The sequence below is a fragment of the Coffea arabica genome, chromosome 5c, assembly GCF_036785885.1.
Source record: "Coffea arabica cultivar ET-39 chromosome 5c, Coffea Arabica ET-39 HiFi, whole genome shotgun sequence".
In the NCBI taxonomy this organism is placed as follows: domain Eukaryota; kingdom Viridiplantae; phylum Streptophyta; class Magnoliopsida; order Gentianales; family Rubiaceae; genus Coffea; species Coffea arabica.
Genome location: NC_092319.1, coordinates 34140081 through 34160454, shown reverse-complemented (window position 1 = coordinate 34160454; position 20374 = coordinate 34140081). Strand labels below are relative to the sequence as shown.

Below are 20374 nucleotides of genomic sequence, written 5' to 3'. Positions count from 1 at the left end.
TTTCTCTTGTTCGGGCACTCCCATGCCATGTATCCCTCAAATCACACTTGAAACATCCATCTTTATTCTTGTTTCCTTCATCGATTGTGGAAGCCTTAGTTTTAGTCACTGCAAGTTTGGAAATTGCTTGAGTTGTTGCTGATTTATATAGCTTTCCATTTGCAGCAAATCTTTTAGGAATTACCTCCCCACCTTAAGTATTAAACCTCTTAAGTAGTGGCTACTGCAGGCTCTTTTCAAGCCTAAGAACTATTTGGAAAGCATTATCAACTGTGTAGATATTACGTCCCATCAATTCTTTGCGAATTTCGGGTCTCAAACCCAACTTAAATCTGGATAAAACTTGTGTTGAACTTTTGGTGCCTTTGTAAGGAATTTTTAGCTCTTCAAACTTATTCATATACTCAGCAACTGTCATTCCTCCTTGCCTTAAGCTATTCATATCATCAAAAAGATCAGCTGCATAATATAGAGGCATGTATTTTCTCTTCAAACGTAGCTTCATCTCTTCCCACATCAAGTCTAGTTGTCCAGCAAGTCGAAGATCATGCTTGACTCCTATCCACCATACTTGGACTTGTCCAACAAGTTTCATGATAGCAAACTTAACTTTTCTCTCATCAGTCATATCATACCAATCAAAATAGCGTTGCAAAGTAGCAAGCCAGTTAGAAAAAACTTTAGGACCAATTTTTCCATCGAAATTAGGAATATTTACTCTTACCTTTTTTGTGATGTCTCCTGAGAAATCATAGGAGTCTTGTCTTCCTTGCCTAACTGATTGAAAAATCTCTTCAGCCATGTCAAAAAAAAAAGCTTGTGGCCTTCCAAAAGATTGATTGAATCTATTTTTACTCCTATCAAATTGATTCTTGGTTGTGTCTTCAGGTTGTTCGAGATGCTTTGGTTCTTTTTCATTGTTTTTGACTCCCGATTCAGACCCATTGTTGCCTCTAGATTCAAGAATTTGTTGTTGCTCAGTATTAAAAATTTTGTCTTCTAACATAGCAATCCTCTTGAAGAGAAGATTAATGATGTTATCTTATTTTTTGTGTGTGTATCGACCCCTAAAATTCAATCCACTTCTTTTTGTCATGGAAAAGCCTTGCTGTGATACCAAAATTGACCCAACACAAAAGCTTGGTAGGCACAATAGCTTTGTAGAAAATCTTAGATGTTGAATTTCACCCAAACTTATAATAGCAATTTGGAATAGGACGAGAGAATATACTTAAGAAGGTGAAAAATTGATTAGTAATTATAGAAATCACTCTTAGGAATCTTTTTGCATCACGCCTAAAATTGGAATTTATCACACAAACCTAAGAAAGACGTTGAGTGTGCATGAAAATTTTATTAATGACAAAAAAAATCTGACTTCTCTTTGTGAAAAATGGTTATTTATAGACATTAGAACAAAATCAACCCCAATCCTAATTAGAACTCTTAATTAGAATAAAATTCTAGCAGAAACTAGAAAGTTAAGTTTTCGTATTCCCCATAACAACTAAAACACTAATTACTAAATAGAAAATTATCATAAATATAAAATTCTTGCTGCTAATCCAAATTACTAAAATACTCATACTGGCGAAAATCAGAAAATAAACTCCATAAAATTCAAACCAACTCCCAAGTTGGTTCCTTGTCATCAAAAGCATGCCAAATCAATGTTTGAGCATTCAATACATCCTTCTCACGTCTCCTATAAACTTTAGTGGATTTTTGCCACTTATCTCTATCATATGCCTATTTATTTGTTAGTGAGAAGAAGAAATTGAACATGCAAGTCAACCAACAACAATAATAATAATAATGTAACATGCACTAAAAATTAAATAAAACATCAAAATTTTCAGACTCTCACAGTTTATACTCGAAGATTTAGATATAACATGGTATCTACGTAAATATTTTTTAAAACAAATCCTTCTATTTTGCAACATAATTCCTTTACTTTCTTATGCCTTGCTTCTTGCTTGTAGAAAATTCTAAAGCCCACTGATCAGAAAGTAGTTGAGTCTTGGATTCTAGATATTGTTCTAACAAATGGAATCAGAAGTTACAATATTGGAATCGCAAAAGATAGCTTTCATCGAAGATGGAGTGACTTTCTTGCAGTTCATAGGCTAGAAGACGGAGATATTTTGCTCTTTCTTCCTCAACCTCGTACTTCATTTGCTGTATTGATCTTTGGAGCCAGTGGAATAGAAATTATGTACCCCTAGCATTGCACGTTCAGGATCTAAATATTATGTTAGTAGATTCCAAATCATTAATGCAATTGCTCTTGTCCCATTCAGTGTGCCAATATTTGGTTTGGTACTTCTAAATGCATTCAATAGATTTAACCTTGTTTTGAGTTCCACTTCCTGACCCTTGTTTTGTCTATCATAAATTTTAAACTTGCATTCTTGATCTCCAAAGTTATATTGCCTTCTATATTGTTTTTATATTATTATTAAATTTTAACTAGATTAAATGCTTGCCTTCTTCTAGACGTTCATAGATATATTAATGATTAATTAGTGAGGTATATGGATCTGAACAAATAAAACGTATATAACGCAACCACAAGGTATTTAATTCCGTTTTGAAAAAAAAAAGGTATTTAATTCTGTGACATTATCACTATTCATGTAATGTCTACTTATTCATACTTAAATGGGCATACATGCTATCTATTCACCGCACACTGCCATGGTTATGCCTTCTAGTTGTTTATTTGGTTGAAAAAAAACACATTTTTGGACGAACACACTCCAGCCAATAATGATTGACCACATCAGCAAAACAACCACCCCTCTAAGCCATGGCATTCCCCATTTTATATATATGGTAATTACAAAAAATTGATAATTAATTGTGATTTATTTGAAAAGGAAAAAAAATGTTAATAATTGCAAAATATTGGTAATTAAATGTTATTTGTTAGGCAATAAAAAAGTGAGATTATTAATTAATTAATGAACAATTAACTACAAAAATTCTATAATTAAACATGATTTGTTGAACAATCCAAAATAGAAGAGGACATTTTTTATAACATTTGAAAAAATAATTGATAATTAATTGCGATTTTTTAGGCAACCACAAAAAAGAAGTCAATTTTTTTCCTTTTGTAAATTATCCATTATTCTTTGTGAAAATAAGCTTGGTAATCCAGTTATGAATCTTTCTTTCCAGAATGAAGCATTACAATCTGGTTCCTTGATCATCTTCAATTTCTTGTGTATGATCTAATATTGATAATTTATCTTGTAATGTTAAAGCATTATCCCACCAATTTTTTAATTGTCCAGTAAATCCTGAAACTAATAATGTTGCAATATTTCTTTCTTGAATATTTTTAATTTTGTAAGCTAATCTAGCCATTCCCATTTCTTGCAAATTATTTAATACTTCATATTCAGCTTTACCATCTATATTCCATTCATATATTGAATCTCCATCATATTTAGTAGTTCTAAATTTTGATCTTTCTTCATATTGAATATCCGGAGGACTTGGTCTAGGATAGTAATTTTTTGAACTTACCATCTTCCAATTATTTTTATTATAATTTTTTCTTTTTATTCTATTTATTTGATTCATATCCATTAAATTTACATGTAAATTTTCTCCAAAAAGCATTAGGAATATCTGCACAAATTTCTTTTTGAAATAATTCTTCTAGTTCTGATATTCTTTTTGTATTTTAATATCATTTAATTGTTCTTCAATTTTTAAATAGGATTTTTCTTCTTTAATATAACTTATTTGTTGTTGTACTTTAGTAATGGTATTTATTGTTTTATATATTGAAAATGTTTGTAATGTTTGTAATTCCCTTTGTCTTATTGGAGTTAAGAATTTAAAGGTAATAATTTTTCCCATCATGTTTACTGAAATTCCTTCATTACTTACTAAAAATGGATATATTTGAATTAAAAAGGGTGTTCCTAATATTACATCATGATTTGTATTATTTACAATTATGAAATTATGTCTAATACAATATTCATTATTACATATTGATCCTTTTGTAAATTTATATTTTACTTTTAAATCTTCTCCATTCGCAGCCATTAGTTTTTCTTTTGTTCTTTCACAATATTTAGTGGGGATTATTCCTTCTTTAATACAACTTGTATCAGCTCCACTATCTATTAGAGCTACAAATGTTTCTTTGAAATCTTCTACTGTGATGGTTACTAAAGCAAACCATTTTTGAAATAAAGTTTATGTTGATTGCTGTAATTCTATCCTTAAAGTTTCTGTTGATTGCTATCTCTTATGAGGAAAGTATGCATCATGGGTTGTTTATTTACTTGATTTCAGTTGATACTCATGAATCTTGGGTTTAAATTTGAACCTTGATGAATGGCTTTTAGGTTATTCTTGCTCTTGGTTCATTCATCTTATTTAGTTTTTACAAAAAAAAAAGTGACAATTTAGATTATGCCTTAATTGTTTCTATTTGACAAAATGTGCAAGATAAATAAAATGGGTATTCATATCAAAAAACAGCAAAAGAAGAAAAAAAAAGAACAAAGCATAATAAGAAAGACAAAGGATCTCTAGCCATAGGCATCAACAGAAAACACAGACACCTTCATAGTTCCTAGCATGCTTGATCACAATTCAGGAAAATCATCAAATAGATCACAAGACAGAGATGTAATAAAACCAAAGTAGAGAACAATTGCACACACAAAAGAGAAAAAAAATAAAAACCTATCAATGTGGAAGAATCGCCCCAGAAGTCACAAATTGGTTTCTTAAGACCAAGGCAAGAACCACCTGCAAAACAAAATAGAAAGACAAAAGGAAAAGAACTCAACAATAATATTTGCAAGAGAATGAAGCACAAAAGAAAGAAAAGATTCCAGAAAAATCATGGTAAAACTTTTAAAATGGAAAAAACAAACTAAACCACTGCAAGCAAAAAAAACATGAAAGAAAGAAAAAGAGCTCAACAACAATACTCATAGAAAAAATCCAAAAACTGATTCCTACTTTCTAACACCTCCTATCACAATTCCAAATCAAAAGCTACGAGCATTTAGATAAAAGGACTAACAACCACAGTCATAAAACAAAAACTATAAAAGAAAGAACAAGGAAATCTAGCCATAGGTATCAGCAGAAAACACATAGACTATTTCACACTTCTTGGCATGACTGATTGCAACTCAAATATATATATATATATATATATATATATATATATATATATATATATATATCAAACAAGTCACAAGATAAAGATGTTAAGAAACCAAAGCAGCAAAATTGCATCCATGGAAGGAAAAAAAGGACAAATCAAAACCGATCAATGTGGAAGAATCACTCTAGAAGCCGCAGGTCAATTTCTTAAAAAAGAGGCCAGAGCCACCTGCAAAATAAAACAAAAACAACATTATACATAGAACCAAAAGAAATACATTATCGACATTAACCAAAAGAAATACGTTATACATTGAACCAAAAAACATTAACAAAAAAAGGATTTGTTAACATTATTGATATAGAAACCAAAAGAAAAACAAAAAGATTTTAACAACCGAGCAAAGAGATCATGAATGAAGAGAATCTAAAACACTCATACACAATGGAAAGGAATTAGCACACCATGCTTCAGCTCTAGCCTTATTTAGATTGAAAATAAGAGTCAATGAAGATGAAAATCAAATCCAAAAAAAATTTTAGTACTTATTTTATTTCTATTGAGAAGAGTTTAACTATGTCAAAGAAGCATTTTTGTATTTTTGGAAAGAGATAATTATTTTAGGAAAGTAATTATTAATTCAACAATTGTTGTAGTATTCTAAAGGGGGTGATCCGACAATTGTAAGGATGTGTAGTGGTAATACGGAAGTAGATCATTAAAATGATACAATTGTCTTTAAAAGTAAGGGTAAAATTGAGACTACATTAAGCGACACATTTTGTTTATACCAACCACTCCTCACTTTATATATTAGTGATTGACGCACATTCAATCGATATGTATGGAATGAACAAAAAATCTTCATTTAACAAACAAGTGTAAAATCCTTATTTGACAGCAAAATCAAGAAGTAACAAATTATAAAAATTAGTACAACAAAATATCATAAAAATCAAATAAAATAAATCAAGCAATTATCTTTAGTGGTTGACTAATGAATCTCTTAAAAAGAAAAAATCAAAGAAAAACTTATTCTAACAATGAGATTGAACTTTACAATCATTTATAGGATAATTGTATTTAACAATTGTAAACTATAAAAATCTTTTGGCTAGAGATACTTATGAAAAAAATTTTACGCTAAAGGAGATGGTGGAGAAGTTTCATTTATGAGGTTTTAATCTTTAGTTCAGTACAAGTTTATTTTCTGGGATTGTGGGTTGTAGTTTATAGTAGTCATGTGATTTTAGTAGTTATGGTTAAGTAATAAATCGTCGTGACTATATCAATGGTTGTGTGATGTTATCATACTAGTGGTTGAATTGTAGTAGGTCAGTGACCAACTATTATTTCAAGGATGCAAAAGTGGTAGCATATTGTTTGTACCAAATCATCTATTCCCGTTTTATTATTATTGTAGAGATAGTTAAAGTAAGATAGTAAGATAACTATACAATATACAGAGAGAGAGAGTCGCAGTTGATGTAAATATTTTTTGAGCATCTATTGTTATCCTTAGAAAAATTAATTTTTGCTCTAATCAATTAACCAGATTTGCCAACATAATCATTGATAATCATCCATAGGATTGTATAGGGGTGGAGTTGAACCAAGTAGTTCGGCTCAAGCTCGCGAGCTACTTTGTCTGCAGCTCGAGATTGAGCTCAGTTGACCAAGCTCGATCTCGAGCTTGACCTACTCGTTAGAGTTATCGAGTCGAGCTCGATCTTAGATATATGATACTCGCGAATTCGACGAGCTCTATCGAATATCGCATAAAAAATTTAAAAAATTATATATAAAATTATTAATATAGGTAAACAACTTATGAAATTTACAATGAACCATTCTACCACCTTTATTTATTTGTGTGGACAAAGTAGAGATTTCATAAATCATAAATCATTATTTGTGTGGACAATGAAGGAAAACACAAATTTTTTTGCACAGGTTTTCGAGCTCATTTTACGAGCTTAGCTCAAGTACTCGAGCTCGAATCTTATGCTAGTTCGAGCTCAAGTTTTTTTTAACTACATCGAGTCGAGTTCAAGTCTGAAGTTTGAGGCTTGTTTGACCTCGATCTCGAGCTCGAGTAGTCCTCACAGCTAGGATTGTAACAACCAAATTAACTATGACCTTATTAAAGAAAATGTTAAGAATGGAACAAAATTCTTTAATAAAATTTGTATATATGAAATTAATTTATGTAAAAATAAAATTTATATATTCATGGAAAACAATAAGTATTTCTAAGTTGCATACACATTGAGTGTATGCTTTTGCTCTAGTCAATATAGTATCTACATAACTATGTTTATAAAATGGCCGATCCATATCGGAGATCTGATGTTAGTGAAACAGATTCCAAAAAATTGATTAATATCCAATTTTAAACATTGGTAAAATGATTTGTAATAGACATTGAAATTTGATTTTCGAATTCTCGACTACAAGTTGAATTGCCAAATTTTATATTTGTATATATTTCATATCTACTAATGTATTATATTGCATATATTAAGAATAGTATTATAATTTTATGCTTCTATACAAATACGTGACCTTAACAGTGTATTTTTAACATATTAATACATTCTATATTATTAATTACATATTAAACATACTTAACTAATCTATATTTTAAAAATATTGACTATCCGACTAAAATCCAATTACCAATATTCAAATTATCAAATAAAAGTTTGGATGATAATTGAATATTGGTCTTATTAAAAAAAACCAAAAAAATCAACCCAATTACCAATTATTGATTTCTCAAATGCACAAAACTAATGTAAAAATTTTGTTCAGGTCTTTTTATTCTAGGTACGGGTAAGGATATAATTCCGGGATCCGGATCCGAACCCGTTTTATCAAACAAAAAACGGATCGAATACGGAATGTGGTGTTCCGACCCGTACCCGAATATAAATTAATTAATAATTTAAAATATATATTTATTAATATAAGATTCCAAAATTTACTTCAAACACGCCAAACCCTAAAATCCCTTTGGTATCCCTTTGCCGCATCTGATACCTCTCTCACTCTCTCCACTTTTTGCTGTCCCCAATTTGACAATTTCAGCCGTCCCTTTTCCAAGCTTCAAAGAGGAGCAACTGAGCAAGGCAAAATCTAAGCTTCCAGCCCACCATCCCTCTTTCTCTTCGGTTTGTCTCCACCATTTTTGACTTCTGAGCTTCCACCAGACTGTCCGACTCTTTGGTCCGCCTCCGCCATCTCTTCAGTCCACACTCTCTCACGGTTGCAGCTCCAGCAGCGGGCCTTCCGGCGACACTCATTGGTTCCAGCTCTCACTCTCTAACAGGGTAAATTTTTCTAGTATTTTGTCTTTGTCAAAGGTGGTGGCTGTTTCATCTACACTTGATATTTTCTAAAATCTACAAGTTTTTTTTTTCCAAATTATGCTTATTCCTTTCAATCCCTTGATAAGGATAATTCCTCATTCTTGGGTTCAATGCCACTGCTGCTCCTGATGATGTTTTCGTCATTGAGGGTGGAGAATTGTGTGGAAGAGGGAGTTAAATTAGCTGTTGGTGGATGAGAAGATAATATTGGTTTACCAATCTGGCCGGAATTACCACATAATCTGTCTTCAATTTAATTTCAGCTATTACTGAAGTTACAAACCAAATACCCCATTTTTAACTTTTCAGCTTTTAGATTAGAATCTCTGCCAGCATACTCGGTCTCACAGCCCTGACTAAAGGTGAAAAATCGAACCTGATGTTTAACATGGAAAATGAGGACACTGCCACTACCTGAGTGATGCTGTTCAACGAAGTAAATTCTTCAGAATAATGAATTAGCCCTGTAATTAAATGAATTCTACCCTCTGAAAGTTAACACCAAAACCTTTAAATCCGATTTGCCAATTTGCCATTGTTCCATCAAAACTGATTTCAAAACCTCGACGTCCGATCACCGCTGCCTCCACTGGTCGTTTTAGCTTAGCCACCTACGGTCCCGCCTGTCGCCGATTTGGCAAGTACTGTTCGAGCGATTATCTGTGATTATCTGTAGTATTCTATTTCACTCTCATATGTCCAAGACGATCAATCACAAGAACACTACCTAGTGTAGATATTATCATGATGAATTTTCTGATTTTTAAGCACTAAAAACGGATGTAATAATTCTCTCCTTGGGCAGGCAGTGGCAGGCACTGAATCAATCCCAAATGATGCTAAAGGCTTGCTCTGCTGATGGTAGCCTAAAGCGGAAGAAAGAACCCGAAGCAGCTGATGACGAACGAGGGAAAAGAAATGAAATTCCAGAATTAGCTTTAACGCCTCATGAAATCGGTCGTAGAAAGGTCAATTTTATCTTTGACAATGCCGCAATAAAGAAGACTCTCGTAAAAAAGGTGTGAATCTAATTTTTTTTTTTTATCGATTTATGCAAGAATGCACGTTGGCACAAGTCTAGTGTATGGTACACTATATTTTAGTCATTATAGTAACAATGAAAGAAACTTTGACACGTAGCAAATTTTAGTTCCTGGGATGGTGGGGAGAATATTCTGTAATTTTTCCCCCATAATTCTGCTTGTAGTCACTAATTTTGTGAGTAAAATATGCTGTACTTTATCCTATACAAATGCAAGCTTCATGTGTTCTATAAGATGGTGTAGAATTAATTTTTTTATTTAGTGACTAACATTAGTTTGAGGAAAGTTCCCTGGAATGCTCATAATTATTTTTTTGTAGAGGCATTGTGAAAGTATAGTATAATTCTTGCAGAAGTGGAAAGTTCCATGTTCCTTGGATGATGCGGAGATTATTCTGAGGCAGAATAAGGATGTGAACCAATACCGATGTGACATCTTGCACGAGGTTGTTAGCTCATTCCTTTCTCTGTTGACTTGTATTGTTTTTCACATAGTGCTGCATATTCAACTATTTAAATATGGACAGAAGCTATACAATCTATACATATATATGTGTGTGTGTGTATATGTATATATGCATATTTTAAAGTAGCTGAAAATTTCATTTAAGAAGTTTTCAGGCATTTAAATTTTTAATATTTTGCATTTGAGTAGGGTAGAAGTGGGTGAAATTTGGCAGGTCATCTCGAAGTGCAGGGAGAACATGTTTTACTTTATTCTCTGCCTGAATGTGAATGCTTGCATCTTTGCAGTTGAATTAGTTTTTTGTTTTTTATCTGGGGACAATCTTGGCTGAGTTATCCCTCCAGGGATATGAGGAACCTTTTCCCTGAATGAGGCTCCAATTTTTCATCCTAAATATAAAGGTTGAGAAACTAATGTTTTTGGTGCTTCTAGATTCAAATATTTTTTACATTCACCTATGTTGTTCGATGATAATAGGTTTGTACAAAATCTCTATGGAGTAGAACTTATTAGTAAGCATTCAGTACTTCTTTTTACATTTTTCATGCTTTGAAATAAATTATTGTTGGAGTGATTCAGAAAATCTTGTAACTGTTTATGATATATTCAACATGTCCACATGTATATATAAAAGAGAATGAGAGAGAGAGAGAGAGAGAGAGAGAGAGAGAGATTCTAACTTGAAACTGTATTTATATTGGTAAGAGGAGAAATGGAATAAGATATGATCTTGCAAAAACTGAGAGCATGTGTGGAGATAAAATATTGTCATTGTTTCAATGAGAAAATAATTTCACTGTACAGTTAAATTGAGAAAGAGAAGTAAAAGAAAAAAGATATGGTGTCAAGTTCCATTAATCTGTATATGTCACCCCTGCTCAATGTGAGTGCTCTCCCTGATTTCTGCTAGTAGTGATGTGCTTTTAGGTGCATAATCTCTTTCCTTATAAGCATGGAATTATTTATTCTAGACAGGCAATCAATGGCATTCATACACATCTTGTCCTTTTTTCTAGTACTGAAAAACTTGCCATTCTGTTAAGCAGATTCTAGAACAAAGGTTTCCAAATAGTTACTAGTGTAAGGGTGAAATCTTGAATAGGGCTGTCAATTTGCTACCCAGCCCGTTCAGCCCAATAAATGCCTGGTGAGCCTTATTCTTAACAGGGCTGGGCACAGCTTGGGCCTAAATAATAGGCCCAAATTAAATGTGAGCTGAGCTTGAGCTTTACTAGACTCAAGCCTGATTAAGGCCCAGCCCATGAACATGTATAATTATGTATGTGTGTATGTATGTATGTATGTATATATATATATATGTATGTATGTATGCATGTATGTATGTATAATTGTATATTAAATGATATATATAATTGTGTAAACATGTATAATTATGTATGTGTGTGTGTGTATGTATGTATATATGTATGTATAAGTGAATATTAAATGATATATATAATTGTGTACTTAATTATGAGCTTAGGCTTGATATGAGCCCGGAGCTCATATTAAAGTATAAGCTGAGTTTGAGCCTTCTAACTTAGGCCCAAGCCTGAAAGTCCAATTTATTTTCCGAGCCGAGCCTGGGCTTGCCAAAGCCTGGCTTCTGGAGCCCGATTGACACCCTTGAAAATTTACAATAGTGTAATTACATAGCTACAGGTTTGCTAATCATACCTCTTATCTTTGGGTGCTAGTTATCCACTAGATAGAGAACATGAGAGGTAATTAGTTGCTGAGAATGGTTTATTGAAGAGTTTACCAGGATTCCCTGCTCTCAATTTTAACGCAATTAATATCTGGTTAACTGCTTCACATGAAGGTGGTGCACCCTTGATGATTTGTTGCTTACATAATGCCAAAAGTTGAACAAAGTATTACATGTTACTGCATGTAAAACAGTAGTAAAATAACTTTTTCAAATGACGTCCAGTATCTAGAAAAGAGAACTTTGAAATCAACTTTAGGTGTTGAGTGGCCAATGTTACAGCTCCAAAATTTGTTACCATGATGTATAAATAATTAGAAAAGAGATAATGAAGGTAGAAGCCTTTATCTAACAGTCAACTTAACATCCAAATAAATTAGATTCAGATGCAAAAAAAAAAAAACTATAAATGTACTTGAAAATGTATAAAACATTATTTTCCCCTGAAAAGGAAAAGTCATTTATAAATGAGGCATGAAGGGGGTGCGCCATAAGCACAAGTTTTGAGTATATAGTCAATCAGTGAAATGAATTTTCGAGAAAATCATCAAATGAGAATCAGTTGCCTGGCTTACAGTAATTTACACAGGAAAATAAGGTGTGCTAAAAGCAACCTTTAACTGCTTGAAGTTTTGATGAACTCCTTCAAAAGCAACAGAGCCATGTGGCAATATTTGTGTCTTCTAGTTTCTGCTTTACTATAGAAAAATAAATGATGATCTGTTTTTAGTAGAAAAGAGAGTGCGATGCGTTTGATTCTCCTGTGGTGAGGGGGTTTTCTAGGTGAGAGTGGTGATTTGAGGGTAGCCTCCTGCTTGATTGAATTCTGAGAGTCGGAGGAAGATCTCTCATCTGATGACCCTGAACAAGAAGGAAATTAGGTATAGACTTGTTTGGATGGACAGAATATTTTTTTTTAATTTCAGTATTTGTGACATAATTTAGTAATTTATTTTAAATCAGGTTTAAGGAAATTACACCATATTCTTGATTTGCACAAAGCTAAACCTTAATCAGGATACATGATTGATTTATGTATGGATAAATTTCCAAAACTGGATTTGCATCAAATAACTGTTGGAATAAGCAGTAACAATGAGCAACTTTAACATCTTGATTGATGGCCATATTAATTGTAGTTGATACTTGTCCCTGAAAGTGATTTTACTGCAGTCTCCTCTGCAAATTAGATGCCTCTTGAGTCCATCCCACCCTGGATGTTTTGGTGCATTGCTATGCAGTCAACCATGTTGATGTGCATTTTGGATACAGGAAGTGAAGAACTTCTAAGCATCCACAATGATGATGTTACCGGGACATATGTTTGAATGCCATTTGAAGGCTCTTTAGTGTACTAGTTCTTAACCTTTGGAAGATGTAATTTCCTCTAGGGAAAAGCTGACCTGATTTTGCTACCTTGGTGCATTCCCTGCTGAATTTTTGTTTGCTCTGTTAATTTTCTTGTCTTGTCTTTTTAGAATGTGATGAGCATTTTGAGCTTCTTTCAGTGTTAAGTTGCTTACTCAACAGTTAAGGTGTTAAGTAGTACTCAGATTTTTATTTTGAGTGTGCTCATTTGCTTTTCCAGTGCGCTTGTTCAGTTAAGTAGGCTTGTAAAATTTTGGGAATCTCGGTGTAGGCTTAGAGGTTTTAATTGTCCATTTGGAATATCAATTCTAGATGTCCCAATATTTTAACTGAGTTTTCATTTCCTAAATTTACTGGAAACCGAAATGCTGCACACGCTCTGTACTTTCTGATAATAAAATGAAATGTGCTCAAGTTCAAATAGAGGAAGTAGAAAATTGAATTGATCACCACCTTTGTTCCATTTTGTTAATGCTTAAATCTGTGAACGAGTGGTCTGGAGATTCAGACTTTGATGATGTTCCCGCTAGTTTAATAAGAAAACAATCATCTTGCCCAGCAGCCCTCCAAAAAAGAAAAAGCAAAATAAAAATGGAAAAAAATGATCTCAGAAGCCTAAAAATAAAAGTATAAGATCGCTCGAAAACAGGGAGGAATTCTGGTGTATAGGGAGCTTTTATGGTGATTCTTAGGTTTGAAGACGGTTTATATGTTTTACATTTCCATTTACAGATATTAGGACTTGTATATTTTGATATTAGTCTCAATGGTATTTTGGCTATTCTCTTTTGCTGTAAAACATTAGCAATTATGTTCTCTGCGTCTTAAGAGTTACTTGACTATTTTTGGATGCTAAGTGGAGTGGTAGTTGATTTAGAAGACTCTAAGGTAATGATCGTGTATAACATAGGAAATAGAAATCCTGCTCTTAAAGATCAAGTTTAGCTAAGTCTATGGCTTATAAATATCCCTTGTAGCTAGGTATTGAAATACATAGAGTTGACTAATGATGATTCAGTTTGTTTGATCATTGGCTTGCTCTATTCTTCTCCCAAGTTACCCTAAATTCTCCTGTCTTTGCAACTGTTCACGATTGCTGTTTACAGCCCCAAAGCATTGTCTTGCTCTATTCTTCACCCAAGTTCCCCTAAGTTCTCCTGTCTTTGCAACGATTGCTGTTTACAGCCCCAAAGCAGCCCTAAGATCATTCATTCTTCTGCTAGTCTTTGCAGGCAAGATCACCTCTATCCTGTCCTGTATCTAAGTTCATAAAATAACAAGGTAATTTGAGAATCTTCATGTGGTATAACTTTTAAATGGACAAGACAAAGCTATCGGTTGCACAATTAGAATTCAGGATGTGCACATAAAATATACAGAAGAAGCCTGATTTGAAAATTGATCTGGCCAAAATGTTAATCTACCTTCCTTTGACAGCCTTGAACTAATAGAAAATTGATATGTCACAGTTTAAAAGTTTAGGTGGAAGCTTTGGGTAGGAATAGGTTTTGAGAACCCATTTGGTTGGAGGGTTTTTACCTCTTCGATTGGAATCAAAGGTTAATGAAACCCATAATATTGTTCAGTTCACCTGTGTGGGATCGCTCATTACCCACTTTTAGGTCTTCCAGTCCCATAGATTCAGTATGCAGTTAAATTGGCACTTTCATCCTCAATCATGATCTGTTTCACCTTAAAGTCAAAATTTAAATCAAACTAAACCCAATACAGCAATTAAAACTCAGAATAATAGAAAGTAAAGAAGCGTCATTCTTTTCCTCTTCTTCAATATATCCATCTTCTCAATCACCACTTCTTAATCAAACTTCTGTAGATTCTTGCAATGGAGGTTGAGAGAATATCTCTCAAGGGAGATATAGAGACGAGAGAGCTGGAAAGGGGGAGAGGTTTGTTTGCTGGGGAGACATTTTTTTTTTGCTGGTCTGAGTTGGAAGGATCAAATCATGACAAATTTGAGAAAAATAACCATGGACAAAGGAAGATGGTGGAGAGAAAGAAGGGGTAGAGGTTTGTTTTCTGGGGAGACGTTTCTTTTTTTTTTTTGCTGGTCTGAGTTGGATTTGATAAGTTTGATTTTTTGTAATTTTGATAATTAAGATCTAGTTTTGACATTTTTTTTTTTTTTGCAAATCTCTGGTCTGATTTAGTTTAATAAATTTTTGGTTAATTGTTGTGGTTTTTGATGATTAAACGACACGGGAGGCTGTCAATTAGGTTTTAGTAATCTGCTATGAGTTGCTGCTACAATAGGTGATGCCAAAGCTTCAGACTTTTCAGGGATTTCTCTGAGAATTGGGGACAACAAGGAAGGCGATGGACAGAAAAAAGGTAGAAGGAATAAAATAAGTGATAGTGATTCCCATTGCGCTATAGATACCAAACATCAGTTTTAGAATAAATGAATCTTGCTAATCCCATTATCATTTAGGGCGTATTGGATAGTGATTGCCATTGCCATTCATTAGTAGTAACCGAATGGGTGTTAAAGTTTAGACAAGCTAAATGTACTATCTGAGTTGCATATCAAATATATGTTAATTTGGTAGAAATTCAGTTGAAAACCGAAAGATCTATGCTCCTTTTTTACGAATAGATCCAATCTTCTTGTAAGCTACGTGATAAGAAGGCAAAGTGATATTTGTTGCACATAGTGGGCACATGGAATCTTGATCTTGAACGGACCAAGGACCGAGCAATAGGATTCGAACTTTAATTTCTGGAGCACTTAAAATGTGTTGAGATCAGCTGATGAATTAATAACAATGTCTTATTCTTTGCCCCCTTTTTTTACTTGACCTTTTCCTAATACTTTTTGTTGCTAACTATTCTGAATTTGTTTCTACAGCTAGCAGGTACCAGTATGGTTTCATCCTAAAGTCCTTTCTTTTATTGTACTTAGTTTTTGGTACCAACAGCATTGGATTTGTTATTCCCATTGTGCTCGTGTTTCTTCAACTTATGGGGATTGGGTAATTTAAGAATAAAATTAAAGACTTCGCTTTTTGCATAGGCTACAATGCACTTGACTGAGGATGGAAGGATAGAATTAAGTTTTAGCTTTATGTGTATATAATCTGTACATTTTCTGGAATCATAGCCGCATCACTTCATTAGGTTTGCTCCTTGAAGTGTAGAATGTTCAAGGAATTATGCAACTTTGCTAGCCTGTTAGTGATATTTCATTATAGCACATTTGTGTTGCCTTTCTCATTCTATGATTCATCCTGACTTGGGAAATCAATTTAATAATTGACTTTGGTGGTGTTCCTTTTTGTTCAGATACATTTAGATCACATAAGAATGTTAAGGTTGCTTTTCCCTTCCATCATATGGTATGTAGTGGGTTCACAATAGTTGACTGCATAAATTTTAAGAAAGATCGCCTCCTTTATTCTGAATTCCTGTTTGAAAACAATATTTCCTAGTTTGTAGTATGTGAAAATGTCATGACTCGAAGGCCCCTATAACACTGTTGGAGCTATTGGGTTTTCTGACTGCTTTTGCTGATGGTGTAATTCAATTCTATGATTTTTAAGGTGCCTGTGACAATGATGTATGCAGGCTTTACGGGCAATTCTGGATAGTCCACTGAATAGATATGGATTGGTTGGGGCTATATATGTTAAAATTGAGAATGGAGTGTTGTTCGAAGTTAAACCGCAGGTTCGGATACCCAGAACGTTGCAGCGTTTTTGTGGTCTAATGAGTAAGCATTTATTTTTTCCATGCTATTCTCTCTTTTTCTTAGTGCTCTGATTTCGATTTGTTTTATGAACTTTGTCTCTTCCACAATTTGTTCTTTCTTTCCTAATTCAATGACATTTTGTAGTGGGACCTTATTTTTAGTTGAGCTGCATGTTCTTTCTTGTTTTTTGGAAACACTACAGTGAATTTGTTGGAGAAATCTTGCATACGGACTGAAGGAACCAAGGAAGTCCTTTTACGTGTGATTCAGGAACCTGTAACCAGATATTTACCAGCCAATTCTCATATTATAGGTGAGTATTGCTATATCTAGAACCTTGTAATTCATTTTGCATTGTTGACTGTTTTTTGAGCTTTTTTGGAGAAAGAAAGAGCTAATTATAGGTTGTTGTGCTTGTCATTTAGGCCTTTCCCATACTTCTCCAAAGGTGGTTAATATTGAAGACTATCTGTCTGCTGTAGACGATGATATCAACCTTACTTTTGTGGTACTCTCTCTCTCTAGCCCTTTTTTTTTGGTGTCTTTGGGGCTATGTTATTATTTATTGCAGCCTCCACCTATGCTCAACAGCTGCAAGCCTACATAAGGCCATCTGTTTTATTTGTAGGTTGGAACATCAGTCCAAGGGGAAATAAATCAGCAGTATGTAGATGATTGTTTAACAGGTAAAACATGAGTTGCTTTATAAGTTTGCTGCCATTATATTTGTTTTTATAAGATAGTATGTGAGAATGAGGCATATTCCCCACTGAATGTTGATTGCAGTGATGTTGGTGGATTAGAGGTGATTGACATGGATTTGTCAATTTTTTTTTGCAGAAAAGTGGTGTATTTAAACATTAAAAGTAGTATTACATGAAAATTTAGCTGTTTCCCCTGTGTGTTGTGTTGACCATGATGCAATTTTCTTTAGAATGATAGTGCCTTGGTTAGCACTGACCTGATGCAAGACCTAGTGCTGCATAAATTTTTGCAGTGACTTTGTTTTGATTTACATATGAGTTACTCAAGGTTGCTTGCTTTGTTTCTTTGGGACCAACTCCTATGCCAAAATTTTGGGCCAAAAGGAAATGCATGTGTAAAGTGTTGATCTTTGTGTCGTTTTTAAGCTTTCTAGATTTGAATCCAGAAGTATTCCTCACAGGAATGGCCAGGTTCATTATTGATTTGTCTACTTCACCTCAATTCACATTCCTGAATTGTTGCATTTACTTTGTAGATGGGATCATGGGAAGGCAACGAGCTAACCTTTTCTAGAAAATATAGAAGAATCTGTTTTGTCCTCTCAAATGGTTTCGCCTAATAAGTTTCTAGATGAATACTTTTTGGACAACATTCTGGAAAAAAAATATTTTTTTCATGTTAATGGCATAGTCATTTCAACTGCTTTTTGACATTACATGTACCCAGCTTCTCTCTTTTCGGATTTTCTGCATCACTAGTCCTCATTGATATGGGTGTCTTAGTGTGTGGAACATTAAGTTGAAATTATGCCTGTTGAAATGTTTTGGAGGGCCAAGATGTGGCCATATACGTGACATGTCAAAAGGGTTGAATTTCTTCAATTTAGTAACTACAAGCTTTACAGGATGTACATTTCTGATCCATCATCTGTTATGCGTTATGTGCCTCTGTTAGACAAATCCTTATGGAGCTTCTTTGCTTCAGTATATATATTAAGCATCTAAATCCAACTGCCTGCTAGATATTTGCTATTAGCATTATCATCAAGTTGCTACCACCTACAATATGTAGTATGGTTTCATTGATCGATTAGCATTTACCTAAAGTTCAAACATTTGTTGGGAAATGAATTGGGGGAGAAAGTTGAAAGAGGAATACTTCGACTTTTTTCCTAAATTGGTAAGATAAATAGAATTTGTACTGGCGATGACTTATATTTTTGTAGTTTTCGGACAACTAACACAATAGAGCATTTTAATCTCAAAATAAGGTAGCAGACATGGGCCTGCTTGACATTCCATGCATGGTAAGGTGATCTCTTAATTTATAGGCTGTTACTGAGGCAAAAGTAGCTCCAGCAGGGGTCACCAAGTCAGTTCAAGATTTGGTTGATCTTTACCTTGGACTACTACTCTTTTGCTCATGGGCTGGCAGTTTTGTTTGTGGCATGCTTGTTATTACTCATTAACTGGTATAATAGTGAGGTGCTTGTCCATTTGTCCTTGCTTTCTGTGACTGTAGTGTTAAAAATATTTAATTTAAATTTGTCATTAAGTTTGTTGCTTAGTATCGTTGCTACGTCCCACATTGGATGTGTTTCTGGTATATTTGGGAGTGCTGAGAGTTTTCTTTGCTTACTGCAGTTACCAACTATCCATTGTCTGCAAAAGGGAGCATTGGGATGATATGCCATGTCCTTGAACATAAGTGGAATATCTTCTAATTTACTGCTTTTCTTTTTGGGGGAGGAAAGATCTCATATAGGGAGTATCTCTAAATTTTACTATTTGCAAATCCAGTTTTTACAGTACATAATAGCTTCTTTTTGAATTTTTTTAAATTATTAACATCAGATTTTGTCCTTTAGCGGCTGGCGTTTATATCTCTTGTAGCTATCATTTCTCAAAAAAAAAAAAAAAAAAAAAAAAAAAAAAATTTGGGTATAGCCTTGTTTGCGGAGAATCAGTCAATATAGATGTTCAGCTGTCTGTGCGTGGAGCAACATTTATGGATTTGACTTCATTTTTTCTCTTCGTCAAATGGTTGTTTTTCGAGGGGTTCTAAAAATTGTAGTGCATCCACTTTATTGGAATTTTTTTAAATTGAAAAGAATTTATGTGAGTTTAAAATATAGTTGGAGAACGAGTTGAAATTTTTTTTAATTCTTTTTTTTTTTTTTGTCATTTCCGTTGTATCAATTTCATAAAATACTAATACGGAGTTCACTTCGACAAATTTGTACTTGGTTTGAGAATCTAGATTGAGATTGTAAAAAATACACATAGAATTTCACTTTTATTTCAAAATTAAGTTTATGTGAGGTTAAAGAATAGCTAAGGACGAGTCAAATTTTTTTTTCCTTTTTTTGTCATTTCCATTGTATCAATTTCATAAAGTACTAAGACGGGGTTTATTCTCATAAATCTATACTTGGTTTGAGACCTTTATTTGAGATCATAAATAATGCAAAAAAAGACAAAAGTCGCCCATTTTCATTTTGAGAGACTAAATTTTGACATACTCATTCTTGATATGTGAGGGGTAATCTGTACAATTTTTCCTTTGTTTGGGAATGTCTTGAAATTTGTGTTATCTTAAGAGTTATCTTCTTATTATTTCCGGATCCATTGCATCATAGTTGTCGGAACTGTGTCATTACTCAAAACTTCTTCATCTCAAAGCTATCCTTTCAAATTTTAGTATCAAAGTTAATAAGTCAATTTGAAATATTAATTGTGATTTACAAAAGTATGCAATTTGAAATACTAATAGTGCCTGCTCTAAATTTATAGATCTAGAATCTTTTTTTTTTTTTTTTTTTTTGTAAATCTATAATCTAGTTTTTTCATTATTGTCAAA

General features: G+C 33.2%; 2 protein-coding genes across 3 annotated transcripts; one reads left to right on the top strand and one right to left on the bottom strand.

Annotated features, from left to right (window-relative positions):
* Positions 1 to 220: 220 nt before the first annotated feature.
* Positions 221 to 802, bottom strand: LOC140007273 (uncharacterized). Its single transcript, XM_072049986.1, has one exon. The coding sequence runs from the start codon at positions 800 to 802 to the stop codon at positions 221 to 223; it is 582 nt and encodes a 193-aa protein (XP_071906087.1).
* A 7336-nt stretch (positions 803 to 8138) lies between these two features.
* LOC140004530 (ribosomal RNA small subunit methyltransferase NEP1-like) lies at positions 8139 to 19555 on the top strand. Of its 2 annotated transcripts, none has more exons than XM_072050781.1 (8): positions 8139 to 8481; positions 9330 to 9539; positions 9916 to 10008; positions 16687 to 16831; positions 17013 to 17123; positions 17236 to 17318; positions 17439 to 17496; positions 19159 to 19555. In XM_072050781.1, exons 2-8 carry the CDS (start codon positions 9354 to 9356, stop codon positions 19236 to 19238), a joined length of 756 nt encoding a protein of 251 aa, XP_071906882.1. In that variant the 5' UTR covers positions 8139 to 8481; positions 9330 to 9353; the 3' UTR covers positions 19239 to 19555. The 2 variants fall into 2 exon arrangements, with proteins under 2 accessions (XP_071906882.1, XP_071906881.1); XM_072050780.1 differs by having other exon boundaries at positions 9326 to 9539.
* The last annotated feature ends 819 nt before the right edge of the window (positions 19556 to 20374 follow it).